This window comes from Tiliqua scincoides, chromosome 5 (assembly GCF_035046505.1).
Source record: "Tiliqua scincoides isolate rTilSci1 chromosome 5, rTilSci1.hap2, whole genome shotgun sequence".
Taxonomy (NCBI): domain Eukaryota; kingdom Metazoa; phylum Chordata; class Lepidosauria; order Squamata; family Scincidae; genus Tiliqua; species Tiliqua scincoides.
Genome location: NC_089825.1, coordinates 87,835,678 through 87,849,931, shown reverse-complemented (window position 1 = coordinate 87,849,931; position 14,254 = coordinate 87,835,678). Strand labels below are relative to the sequence as shown.

General features: G+C 44.2%; 1 protein-coding gene across 1 annotated transcript; it reads left to right on the top strand.

Annotated features, from left to right (window-relative positions):
- The first annotated feature begins 5,986 nt into the window (after positions 1-5,986).
- Positions 5,987-11,147, top strand: PRR15L (proline rich 15 like). Its single transcript, XM_066626918.1, has 2 exons — positions 5,987-6,033; positions 10,796-11,147. Exon 2 carries the CDS (start codon positions 10,818-10,820, stop codon positions 11,145-11,147), a length of 330 nt encoding a protein of 109 aa, XP_066483015.1. The 5' UTR covers positions 5,987-6,033; positions 10,796-10,817.
- Positions 11,148-14,254: the final 3,107 nt, after the last annotated feature.

Below are 14,254 nucleotides of genomic sequence, written 5' to 3'. Positions count from 1 at the left end.
ACGCGACGCAACCAATCAGGAACGAGCTCTCCTCCGCCCATTTGCGACGTGAAACGAAGGTCTTGCAAAAGGCCACGCGTCCCTCTTTCTGATTGGCCGGCGGCAATCTACCAATAAGGAAGAGAGGCGGCATGGCCAAGGAGGAAAACTCTAAGAGGGGAAAGGCGCAATGACAACCAGTGGTCGGCAGGTGGCGCACGAGAGCCTCAGGTGGAGCTTCTTAAGCAGTTCGCCTTTTTTTCCATGCGTGCATTAATATTATTAAATGTGCAAGTGTGAATCTTTTCTGCGTGCATATAGGGATGAACAATTAGATGGCAGGATTATGGTTAGATGCGATGGAAGATGCGCAAAGCCACCAAGATATACTCTTGTAATTAATAAATTATGTGTAATAAATTATATGTAATTTGGTTTTAAATTTATATGTGCTTTTAATATATATTGCATTTGTGAACACAATATATATGTGTGTGTAATATCATATATGTGCATTTAATAGGTGTATAATATCTGTGCATTAAATTTAATATATGTGCTCCATGTCCATTGTAGGTAGAAATTCAGCAGGGTGGATGTGCACTTTCTTTTTATGGAGAGACAATGATAGGGAGAGATGTTGCATTTATGTCTGTTGTGTAGCCATTAAAGGCACAGAACCTGGTAGCCTAAGGCTGCCCAAGCCCACTGTGACAGCACAGTAGCAAAGGCTAGAACGGCTGTGACACATTTTCCTGCTCAAGCCAGAAGTGACATCAGATAAGCTGTTTGCTGCAGGATAATACTTGACCCGAGCTGTGAATTAGATAATAAGTGGGTTTAGCATAGTGAGTAAGAGGCTAAGCTGCAAATCAGGACTGGAATCTGGTTTGAATCTTGCCTCTGCCTAAGGTAAGCCACTTCCTCTTTGCCTCAGCTCCCCAGCTATAATCACAGGATAATGATCTTTACTTACCTTGCAGGGTTGTTGTAAAGATAACACATGTGTAGTACATTCCACACTGGAAGTGTTCAACAAATATGGAGTAGTATTGAACTGAGACTTTATCTAAGCATGTCTACAGTCTCATCAGCATGGCTGCAGGTAGCTCCCACAGGGCTTCCAGTCAGAGTTGAACCTCCAGCACTTTTTGTTTTAGCAATTATTGTATTGATTGATTACATCTATATCCCACCTGTCTTCATGGAGCTCAGAGTAACCTACACAATTTTCTTCACCCCTGTTTTAACCTCTCTAACTGTCCTGGAAAAATAGGCTTGGCTGAGAGATAGAAACTGGTACAGCCCTACCCTAAGCATATTTACTCAGAAGTACTGTTTTGTTCAGTGAGACTTGCCCTTGGTAACTTTTCATAGAATTGAACTTCATGGCTTAGTGCCAATTGAAGCTGGGTCTTCTTCCCAGTTCTTGTCTAACAGCCCAATCCTATGCATGTCTACTCAGAAGTTAGCCCCATTAGGGTCAATGGGGCTTACCCCCAGGAAAGTGTGGATAGGATTGGGCTGTAACACAGTTACCACTACATCATTCTGGCTCTTGTAACACCTTATGCACCTCTGCCTCACCATCAAGTCTTCAGCCCAGAAAGAACTGTGCAAAAACCCATGTGGAACTCAGTAGTTCCCACAGATGTAGCACATACACATAGATGCAAAATCTGTTTGAGTTCCTTGGCCATGAGTTATCTGAAACTTTTTCCCACAGAATAAGCCAAGTATCTTTTTCACTTCCTAATCTGTGAGTTCAGAATCTTCCATGTGGGTTTTGAACGTATGGTTGGAAAATGCATGTGGCTGATACCCAGAGTTTTGAGCCATCAGAGAGCATGAGAGGGCTTCCTAGACTGTCTACAGGTTTGGGTATTTAGAACCAGGAAGTTTACTGCCTCAGAAAGGCAAACCCACAGCAGGAAACTCCTGCCCCTTTTCAGCAGTCAAGTGTTGCTAGGATACATGCAGACAGAGGAAGACAACTGAAGGATGATTGGCAGCACTGGTGGGTGTGGGACTAGCACAGCTTTTTCCATACATATACCCCCAGATTGGAGTGAATACATGGTTGCAAATCCTAAGTGTGTTGAAACTCACAGGTGTGCTCACAGATGTAATTTCCCATGGAATAAACTGCACGTCTAGTGCAGGCCTTAGAGATACATGGCCAGAGAGGACTAAGGAAGATCATCCTATGACAATTGCTGATATGTTGCACAGCAGTGGTGATAAGCATCATCTTTCTGGTTGGTTCCTTTATTCATTTACTGTAGGTCATTATAAAATGCACAGGATTCACCAGATCATATGTACTGTACAATACAAAGGTTTTCATTGGGAATAGTGAATGTATATAAGAGTGATTGCGACAGCACTAAGTGTATTTTAGCAGCATAATTCTCACAATCTCATCACCATTTCTGTATTAGACGACACCTTGGCAAAATATAACAGCCATCTGAATATCTTTATGCTGAAACTTCTAGGCAGTTACAGCGAATAATGCTTTCTTATAAGTAGTGTATTTGTCTTGGTTCAAAAGAAAGTAGCCAGTCTTGTCAAAATTGGACATTGCTGTGTGTCTGTTGGAACATGCCAAACTAATGACATATTCACATTGGTCTCTGTCCAGAGAAACTGTCTTACTTGTCTAACTGAAATCCCATTGATTTCAGTATAAGTTAAATGCAAATAACTTTCTCTGAAATGGGGCCTGTGGGGCTGGTGATGCTGATTGCTTTTTAACCATGAGGGAATAAGAGAATCCATAATTGGGACTAATGGGGAAAAACCAAATCAAATTGGGAGAATATGTATGAATGTTTGCAAGCAGATTCAAGTTAGGGAAATTTGCTTGAGAATTCGTTGTCCTCATCCAGCTGTTGGGAAGATCTGCTACTGTGGGATAATGCAGCAAGATAAGCAGAAAAAGAGAAAGGCAGGGAATGAGGTGGGGGGGGGGGAGAGAGGAACTGGTCTGACAAGTGGTTGAGCCAGAATAGGCTTTGACTAATCCTTCAGAAGGAAATAATAGATTTAAAGGACAATAGTCCAGTCAACTGAGAACTGGAGGCCTTAACTCTTTAGTGGTGAAACAGAGTGAGACTGAGAGTGGATTGGAGGAAGCTTCCACCCAACTCACCCTCTCTCTCATGTACACGTGTGCTCACACACACACACAGGCAGGCAGACAGAGGTGGGAACTTAGCGCAACAAGATATTTCTAAACCAAAAAAGCTAGAAAAGACCTTGAGCTTGCCTTGAAGTCATACCCTCTGATTTCAGACCTTCCAGAACTGTGTGGATGGTTCAGGGTTCCTCCATGGTATGACTACCATGGAAACACTATGATTCTCTGGCTTATACAGTGGGGGCAAAGGAAATTACGAGCTGGGCCAAAATGTCCCCAATTCAACCTGATAGTGTAGGTCAATCTTTGAACTGAGGAAGGGATGGACCAGAGACTTACCTAGACGATGGCGCAAATCGTAACCCACTTTCTAGCACTGGCATAGCTGTGCCAGTGGGACGTGTGCTGCATCCTGCAGTTGGGGGCACTCACGGAGGCCTCCTTAAAGTAAGGGAATGTTTGTTTCCTTATCTAGGAGCTGCACTGCTTTTATGTCAGCGGGTTAGGATTGCGCCTTATAGTAACTTTCCAGGGTTTCAGACTGTGATTTTTCCCCCAGCCCTATTTGGAGGGACAAGGAGCTACATAGGGTGCCTGAGCACCCATGATGCACCTATTAGAAATCCTATGGATTTTGGAAGCGTTCACCAATCCGAGTTCTGGACTGCGCAGGATGGTGCTTTCAGTGTGTTGAATAAAACAGTGACTGGTATCTTTTGCAATGTCAAATTTAAACTGTAAGTTTTTTGGAGACCTATCTTTTCCTTATGAAACTCTGCAAAGAGCCATGTGCATTGATGGGACTATATAAAATAATAAGCAAAGATTGTGAATGCCATGCAAACATTGTCTTCTTGCTGGTGGTTATGGGCAGGTGTGTTGCCCTACAGGAAAACCTCAGATTTACCCTGAACCAGTGTCATGGAGGCCCAGAGATGAAGTGGGAATGTAGCAATCCTGCCATCCGGATGTGTCTTTAGAAGAGCTTCTATCCCTCCATTTTAAAACTTGGACACTGGAAGGGGTGGAAGCTGTTCTGCAAACCTAGTGGTTATCCCTCCTGTGCCGTTGACATAGTCACCTGCTAGAGTTGCCCTGTGGCTTTTTATAAAAGCAAAACAGTTCCGTCGCCGCTCATGAAAACCAAACGGAAACAAATCTGCCATTAAAGAGGCAGAAATGACAGTGGCAGCAGAAGATTTCCATCTCCCTGGACATTCTGTCTTTAAAGTCATTGCACTCAGAGCAATTTCCCATATATGTGGCCATCCATTTCCGTGACATCAAGCAGTGATTTGCCAATGTGGATCAGCAGCAAAAATCAACTTACAAAAATGGTATTTCATCTGTTATGTTTTTTTTTTAACAGGCTGTTCACACATTCAGCTGTGAGTCGCTAGGAACTGTGGCACGCAAGTGAATCAGGCCTCAGATTCAGGAGACGTCATGCTGAAGAAAGGAAATTATTAATAAAAATAATAACCAGCCGCTCGAATAAGAAAGTTGCAAAACAGGAATTCACCAAAGGGCTGGTTCACATTTACCCATCATTCAGGTGATCACATGATGACTGCAATATCAAGTGGTGAACAAGCATGGTGCAAATGAGCTCGCACTGATCAGACTCTACATACTAGATAGAATCTAGTGTCCCCCCTACAAATGCATTGTTTTTAAAATAGTTTGAGTTCATACATCCAGGTACCAAGAAATCAAGTGACAGGATATCAAATGATGAATATATGAAAACAGCTCTAACAAATTCAACTCAACAAGTTCAAATTCTACATAGCTTGAATAAGGATATTCACAGGTGGTTCTCTTCTTGCACATTGTAATTGCCCTGTTCCCGCCAGTGCGGTGTTAGAGCCACTGTTCACAGTTCAGTGCTCTAGCCCAAGGCTCACCCAGCCGTGAGGCCAGCTGAAATGGCAGGCAGCAGATTAGTGGGGTGGGTGCCCAGTTTGGTCTGCCTACTTGCCTCCACTGCTCTTCCTCCTTCCACACTCCCTAGATTGTGGAAGAGAGTGTGGAAGATGAAATCTGGAGGGAAGGAGTGCTGAGCTAGAATACTGGAGAGTGGAAGGGGCTGAGGCTGGCAGATCAGTGGGTAAGCATTTGGCATGTTGCCCCAGGCATCAGGCAGTCTTGGGCTGGCCCTGGTCTAGCCAACCCTTAGATTATGGTGCATTCCTGTTTTGCTCCCCAGTTATCATGGTGTGATCTTTGCAAGCCCAGTGTTTCAAGTTCTTTGCCTTGTTAACTTAGATTGCATTCCAGTGGCACCTCAACTTCTCTGTGTCTGTATGTAGAATAATATATAGCCCATGGCATTCTCAGTCAATGAAGCACGCAATTTGCCTATCAAAGGTTTTGCCCCAATAAGTCCTTCCTTAAAGAGTCACAGGACTTTTTCCCCCCCCTACAACAGGCACAACAGGATTGCTGTTCTGGAATTTAACCCCCTATGAATCTAAAGCCCCTGCAGTCACCCCCTCCCCTCTGATTTTTCTCAGGTGCCATCAACTGCTGTTTTGGGCAGCAGAGAGCCTTGGCTTGAGTTTCTTTCATCATGAATATTCAGATCTCTCCGGGCTCAGCCTATGCTGGCTCATGTTTACTTTAAACAGGAGTGGCTCAGTCTCTGGTTAACCTTGACATACAGCGGGCGAGAGAAAGAGAGAGGTGCAGCAGGAACAGGTATGTGGCACCTTGGCACACCTGTGTTTCCAAGCACCTGAGATGTGAGAACCGCTTTTCACTGGGCTGTAGAATCCCAACCTGCCTGTCTTGCCACGGAGATTATCTGCTTCTCGGTCAGGTCCCACACTTTCTTCATGTCGGTCTTTGCCCATAACAGCTGAACATACGATCCAACGTTAGAGAAGAAGTGTAGAAGTCCAAGGGAACAGGTATGTTGGCAGTGGAGTTCTCAGGAGAGCAGGGGGAGGGAAATGTGAACCACTGGGAGGTATGTCACAGTGCCTCCACAAATGCTTAATTGTTCCGCTCAACAGATGGAAATCCTGAATCCGGTAAAGTCAGTGAAAAGAGTGCTCAGTCTGGATCTGGGAGACAGCAGTTTCAGTCCTTGTCTCGGTTGGTGGTGTTGGACCGAGATGTCTTTCAGCCAAATGTACCTTGCAAGGCTGTTGCGATGATCAAAAGAGATATGAACAACCTGCCTTTGTGATAAGATGCGAAAACAATCTGAAAGCACGTGATGGGCAACTCATGCCCTAATCATGTTTTGATACATTGCAGGGCAGCAAACCCAAATTTACCTCTGAAAGACAAAACTGCATTTGACTGGGAGATGGGGCCAATCCCGACTCCTTAATCAGTGTAGATGTACGATACACATGTTTGCGTGTGCAAGTTAAGTCATTCATCCAAGATGTACCCTGAAAAATTTAGTATGTGAATTGGACCCCAGAAACTTTCTGCACAATGGGATGACTTGCACATTAAACGCACATTTGCTCCTTATTTGTTGCACAGGAGAGTACTCCCTCAAGGTAGTGCTTCTATGGCGGGGACATAGCACTGTATGATTCAAAGTACCATCTTTTGTACTGTGGGAAAAACAATTCTTCCAGGTAGCACATCCCAATAACACAATTATTGCAATAGTCTGTGACTGTTTGTGACTGCAATAGTCTGTGACAGTTTGTGACTGTCACAAACCCTTATTGGATATTACAAGTGGCAAGAAGGGCCATGAGCAATTTGATTGATCACTTCTGGGCCCCCCCCATCCCAAATGCCTGTATCCCAAAAGTCTTTATTAGTGACTAGAGTTGTGTGTTATTGTATATTTATTTCAGCAATGCTTTTGGGGCTGAGCGCTCTGTCCCCATTTCACTTCAGCTCAGGTGTGCAAAGGCACAAGAAGGTCCTGCTTTTTTTCGGTTGCCTCCTTCTGTCTCCTGTTCCCTTCTATAGTCAGGGAAAGAGTTCATGGGAAGAAGGGAGATGATGACTGCACTAAAAAGTTCAACCATTTTTAAACCAGCTTAGTGGTCAAATCTCCAACCCTGGTGGGGGGGGGGGGGAAGAATACTTATTTGAAGGAACTAAGCCTTTTAAACAAAGAATTGTGAGCTTGTGTGTAAGACATACATCATTTGTGGTTGGAGGTGAGTGATGGGTGGGTAGGGGAAGCCATAACAGGTAAACCCATTTCAAACAGTTTTAAATGTTGTAGTGTAGAAATGCCTGACCAAGTGTGAACTCCTATCTATCCACCCCTTCTTTACAAGCTATTTCTGGCAAAGCAGATGAGGAAGGGTGGGTTCTTGGTCCTCACCCCAGTATTGGTGCCAGGTTGCTGGGGGCCTTGGGCAAAGCCCTGCACGGGGAGGGGGGGATGGCACCTCCTGCCTGTCCCCTGAGAGTGCACTGGACACTAGCACTGCCACCAATACTGAGGTTGAAGGGTCAGCCTGGCAGGGCAGGCCGTTTAATGGACGTGAGCATTTGACCAGTGCCCAATCTAGCCAACCTCTGCCACCCCTCCTTCTCTTCTCCTCTGCATGACCTGCTACTAGATTCAGGTTGCTTCTGTACAAGAGCCTTTGGGCACCAATGAAGCATTGCTTTTCCACAAATAGCTGTAAGTGAAATCAAAATGGAGGTCCACAAGAAACTTAATACAGCACTGTTGTTTTTCAGCAATGCTCATCCCTAGGGCAAGATCCCTCTGTAATGACTACTCAGAAGTAAATTTCATTCACCAATGACTGGTGAATTCATGAGCTCCAGAATGCCTGCAGAAGCAACCCAGAAGTAAACTGGAAATCACTTCCTCAAGGCATTCTGAGGCTCACGAATGCCGATGGAGTGGGTTGCGGGCTCGATGTGACCTGGAAGCAGCCTCTAGAGGCTCCCAATAAGGCCTTTGTGACACAGCAGGGAGCATCAGGTCGTGATTCACTAGTGGATCATAACCCACAGTTTGGGAAACGCTGAGCTAGAGACTTGGTCTATATTATTTCCACCAACCAGCAGTGATTCTCTATGACTTCAGGCAGGGGTTTTTCCAGCCCTATCTGCAGATGTCATGGATTCCACTTAGCTGGGTGCACATCCACATACAAAGCAGTTCTGTCACTGAGCTGTGGATGCTTTCATAGAACTGTTTTCTGAAAAGCAGGCACCACCTACCCATAGGAGCAATTCATCAGTGGAGCAAACTAGTGAGAGAGGTTGTGAAATCATCTTCCCTAGATGGAAAAAGGTTCAACAGGTATCAGTCAGGAAGGCTTAAGGAGTTGTCCTATGGATATCCTGTGGTGGGGCAGGATCCACTCTCCCTTTCCAATGACCCTTTCAGGTCACTATTCCTCCTGAAATAGTTTGGCTGCAATCAGATACTTTTCTGGCAGGTCTACAGGACCTGTGCGTACACATGTATACACAACATGCACATGTGAATGCAGGCACACACACCCTCACCGTCTCGGAAAAGCTCAAAACAGGCTAATCTACCTTGATCTTATGCTTGCAATGGCAAAGCAAACTAGAGAATAAACCAGGGAGCATTGTGTGGTGTTGCTAGTAGTTTGTGACTCACAACCGGGCAATGCCACAGCTGTCATTTTCTTTTTCTCATTAAGAACAAGAGAGAAGGAAATAGACGGAAGGAGAGAGAAAGGATTAAAACAAATGAGGTTGGGGAGGCTACATCTGAGATTTGCCTAAAGGCCGCCTAGTGAGTTCTTGATAAAGGTCAGATTTATACCAGGGACTTCCCGATTCATAACCCAACAGCTTAACTGCTCCACAATGCTATACCAACGCTTGTACATGATAAAACAAAAACATAAACATTGGGTCACTTACTTCAAATAGGGTTCAAAAGTATTTACGTGAGGGTTGAACCGAGGTTGGGAAAGCCTGAAGATGAGTAGCATAGCAGGTGAGGCAGTAAGGGCACAGGCCTAACCAGGTCTACTCAGAAGTAAGTCCTATTGTGTTCAGTGGGACTTACTCCCAGGAAAGTGAGGTTAGGATTGCAGCCTATGTTATGAAGTTCCTAATTCCCAAGAACAGCTCAGCCAGACTTCACTTGCAGGCATTTTGCATTCTTTTGGCCTCAGTCCTCTAGATGTCATGTGGGGTCAGTACTTGTTGTGACATGGAAGACTTGAAGTAAGTGCTACCTAAATGCTGCATATCAATAATAGCCAGTTCTCAACATTCCCTCTCCAAAAAGAGCTGGTTCTGTTCTCAGTGGCTCCCATTCAATTCCATGGGACAAAATAGACTGCAATCTGCAAAGCTGTTGAGTGGGAATAAAACTTGACTCTCAGTGCAGACATTTAGTGCCACAGGGTGAAGGAGAGATTTGGCCTCCCATGCTATGATGTCTCCAAATGCACTCCTTTGCTCTTTCCCATGTGGGCAGGGCCAGGCCAGCTTGACACCTTCTGATGCTTGAGACGGCATGCCTCATACCTGATGATGTGCCAGTCTCCGCTTCTCCCACTTTTCAATGTTCCAGCTCAGCACTGGCCTCCCCTCCATGCTTCCTCTTCCTCTCTGTCCCCCTTTTTGTTTCCTAATCCAAGGTGTAGAAGGAGAAGGTGGGGTAGCAGAGGACAACAGGCAGTTAGAGATTAGCACTCACCACCAACCTGCAGCCTGAAGCAACCACTTCAGTTGACCTCATGGATGGGTCAGCCCTGCATGCAAGGAAAAGTCAAGAGCTGTACTTGAGGCAGCACTGTAGTGAGGTCAAAGCCTTTTTGGCATCTGTTCTCAGTTTTCCATTGAAAAGAACCCCAGGAAGTAGTACAGTGTGTCTCAGAACTCAGTGAGCTTCATTGCAACCCAGCAGAATCCCTCAGCAGAATCCCTGCTGAAGCTCTGCTTGGAGATCTTCGACCCACTCCAGGTTGTGCCATGTGCTCACTGACAAAAACATGCTCATCAGCAAGAACATGCTCCATATGTGGGATTTTCCATTTAAAAAATGTGAACACTCAGTAATCCAGAAGCGTTGATTGTTCCAGGCAATGTTCCACAACCCACCAGAAATTAGGTTGCAACCCACAATTTGAGAAACACTTCTCTATAAGCATGAATATGCGTACCTTCTCACAAACCTTGTCCCCAGTTCTTGGAACCCCTTCAGTTCCCAAGTTCCAGCAGCCCAAGTTTGTTCACAGACTGAAAGAAAGATCGCAAAGGCAAACACCCCACGCCTTCAGCAAACACCCCACTGAAATCCTGATGGAGACTGCTTCAATCCAGAATGAAGGTTGGCTTAGAACCAAAAACAACAATAACCGAACACGCAGCCTGCAGCATTCTGTGGGGCACTCTGTGGGAGGGACAGCAAGGCAGGATGATGAAGGTCTCAGAAAGCCTCCTAGACCTACAGGCCTCCAAAAGGCACTTCTGGTTTCAGCTGAAAACCAGAAGTTCTTTTTCTTTTGGGGGTGTGTGCGTCATGTAATCTTAGTGGGACTTGGGTATGGTGGTGGTGTCATGATGAGATGCTGGACTTCAGAATTGACCACTACACCACTGCACAGAGGTGGGGAGTCTCATAGGATTTGGAATGTTTGCCACAGAAATATAGATATGCTATATTGACCAACTTTAAGGAGAAGAATTAGATAAACCCTTTTAAGCTTAGTATAACAAATCTGCTTTTTCTCTTCTCAGGGGTGACTTTCTGTCAGCGGTCATGGCAGAAAATAACTATAACTGGTGGAAGCTGACCTTCCTCCGGAAGAAGAAATCGACTCCCAAAGTCTTGATTCTGGCTTCAGAAAACCCAGAGATCTATGCCACCTCCAACCATGAGAACCAACAAGAAAATGTATTAGCTGCGGATGGTGGCAGCAGCGATAGCAGTGAGCGTGAATTCAACTCCCGCCTAGAGAAGATTGTGGACAAGAACACCAAAGGGAGGCACGTCAAGGTCTCGCATTCAGGGCGCTTCAAGGAAAAGAAGAAAGTTAGGGCCACGTTGTCAGAAAACCCCAATCTCTTTACTGATGGAGATGAAAAATGAAGGGTTGACAAAGAAGAGATGCCTGTCAATACGCCTTCATTTGAGGGCTTTTCTCTGATCACAATACACCATACATCAATTTCTTGATGTCTACAAATGAAGTTAACGAGGGACCACTTGGGATTCCAGAGCTAGGTCCTGATTTTCACTTGGAAAGGGAAGGTTCAGAAGAAAATGAACTTTTTTATTGTTGTTGTTGTTGTTTTTAATTTAAGGAATAAAGCTAATTGTATTTAAAATGCAAGCTTGCTGGATAATCAGCAGTGGAGAAAGGAAAAGCCAGGGTAGAGCAGAATACATGACACAGGACACATCCCCAGTTAGCTATCCTCTTGATCAGGGTAGGTAGAGAAATGATTTTGCCACCCTGCAAGTGCACTACTTAGCGCTGAAGTTAGGAAGCCTAACCCATTTTGTGGATTCTGAATGCAAAATTCTGGTGCAGGCCTGCACAATTGTGACCTACCATTTGGAGTTCTGATTTTCACTTGGAAAAATAAAGTTTCCAGATAATCCCATTTTACAGATGGGAAGCGGAAGAGCCCGAGGCTGAAAGAGAGCAGTCCCTATCTGTATTGTGGCCAATGAAGCAGTAATCCCTCTGGATTTTGTTTTGTTTCAGGTAGGCAATAAAAAGAGATTTGTTGCCCTTTCCTGTGGGTCACCATACATGGCTGGAGGGCTGTGCTTTCAGCTGGGTGAGTCATCATTTGTGTAGGCCTATTCTGGCAGTTATTCAGGATTGAGTAATTCAGACAAAAACGGATAAGAAATTGTGGAAATGCCGGCTCAGAAGGTTTTGTGTGTCCCAAGCAATCAATGTAAGTGTATATATATCCTATGCCAGGGGTGGCCAAACCATGGCTCTTTGGCATATAATGTGCTGCTCACAGAAATATGTTTGCTGAGCTCCTTTTTGCATCACAATTAAAGTAAAAGGTAAATAAAGTTTTCAAACTTTATAATTATTTACCAGGTATAACCTGAGAATCCCCTGGATTAAAATGTAATTTTAATGTTCATGGTGAGTAAATACATTTATATGCTTCTTTAAAATTGCAGCTCTCAAACATCTCTCTTGTGACTTTCAAACTTTTGAGGTTTATCATATGTGGCTCTTACATTAAGTAGTTTGGCCACCCTGTTCTATGGAGTATGATGCATAATACAAACTGATGTGTACAAGCCTGCATGAAAACTTCTCCTTTGTTTGGATATTATCTGCTTCAACTTACAAACTGGCCCTTTCTTTCTCCTCCCACACCCAACCTGTGATTTGCAATGAACCATCAGGTGTTGCTACAAAATAAGAAAGAGTGTTGATTTGCTGTGGAGTTGCAATAACGTTTCCCTTAGGATGGGATTTGCACATACTCCAGATCTGATTAATTGCTGTAGAAATTCCTCTCCAGTTCAGACAGATCAGTGACCCCATGGTAAGGAAGTCTGGCTCACTAACATGAGTCTGGCGCACCTCTTGGCTCACTAGTATAAATCAACAAGGACTATTTGTTCTTAAAGTGCACTTTCTCCTTGTGACTAGCTGTTTTCCAGATCAGGTTGGGTGAGGAAGGTGATGAAAGGGCTGGTGGGGATAGGATGTTTCTACCTTGGAGGAAGGAATTGGACTAAAGCACTGGTCCCCAACCTTTAGGAGCACACAAACCACCAAGGCAAAAATTGGAACCCCCCACATCTCCCTGCACACAAAAAATACAAGTTAAATTTGTAATTATAAGATATTTAATAATTAGGTTTGTTATTTATAGAAAAGATTTGTGAGTTGCTGCTTTTGTTGCTGGCTGCGGCTGTGGGTAGTCCTTCACCACCCTGTCTGGTGGTCCATGGGGGAGCGCTCGCTTGGTGAGACCCTGGAAGTGATTGAAGGCAATCTTTTTTTTCCTGAGACCTTGCAGACCACTTCTCAGGGTCTTGGGGAGGACCTGTGGTCCACAGACCATGGGCTGAGAACCAGTGGACTAAAAGGGTCCTTTGGGTCCTTGAAAGTCTGGAATTCTACTGCTGTGATAAAGAGAGCCTATTTAAATGTATAGATTGTAGTACGGAGTTGTCAATCCCCACTTCATCCTTTGCTGCTTTAGAAATTGCATTTGAACTGCTCTCAAGAGACTTGTGTCAGAGATCAGAGATGTTGTTTGAAAAAGACACAAGAGTTACAGGTATCCATGCTTATCCATTAAACTGAGGTTCAAAAGTTGAAGTAGGATGATACCACGTACAATATCCCCAAAGTAATGAGTACGCTTCTGGGTTCTCTAAAACTCTTAATCTGTCTGGATATTAAGCCCTCCCCCCCCAAAAAGAGTCGGGATGGGGAGAAGAAGGTCTGCAAAATAATTTTGTTGTTGTTAAGAAACGAGACTCAAATGTTTCACTTAGTGTGTAAATTTTGTTGCTGAATTATCATTTCCAGTCCCCTCACCCAAACCCTTGTTTTATTTAACTTCATAGCTCCCGTCCAAGTTCAGAGACTCCATGCCAGAGGCTTTACCAAATGGCAGCCATGATTCCCATAAATCCTAACTATAATGCCTTTGGTCCATTAAGGTGGGGGAAAGGACTTTTGAAAATGATTGCTGCACACATTGAATTCAAGGTTGTACTTTTCCCACATTCATTTCAATTGCCTCTAGGTCATTCCCAGCCAGTTCTGTTTGGCAACCCACATGAACTTGAGTTGCAAAGAATTTTATTAATAACTCACCCATCAAGCTCATTTTGCACTCGTAAAAACCTCCAGTTTTGCTGAACTTTGAACACCAGTTTTGTTGAACTTTGTAGCAGTTTGTCTTCCTGGCTGGCAAGAATGACCTATTGCAGAATTTTATCTTTTGTCTCAATATTGATGGAATACCAAAGTAAAACTTTACTTATTTGTGTGAGTCCATTGTTGTTTTTTTCTGCACCCACCCCAGCAAACATTCTAATACTAGTTGAAAGGAAACCTTGAAATGTTCATCCAAACTCCATTCACTTCTGTACCCCACCCCTAGAAGTTCCTGCCTTAAAGCACAATCCTGCTTTACTCAGAAGAAAATCCCACTGTGTTCACTGGGTCTTACTCCCAGGAAAGTGTGTATATAGGA

Excerpts from the sequence above, each read along its gene's own strand:
- PRR15L (XM_066626918.1), top strand. The coding sequence starts at position 10,818 with ATGGCAGAAAATAACTATAACTGGTGGAAGCTGACCTTCCTCCGGAAG.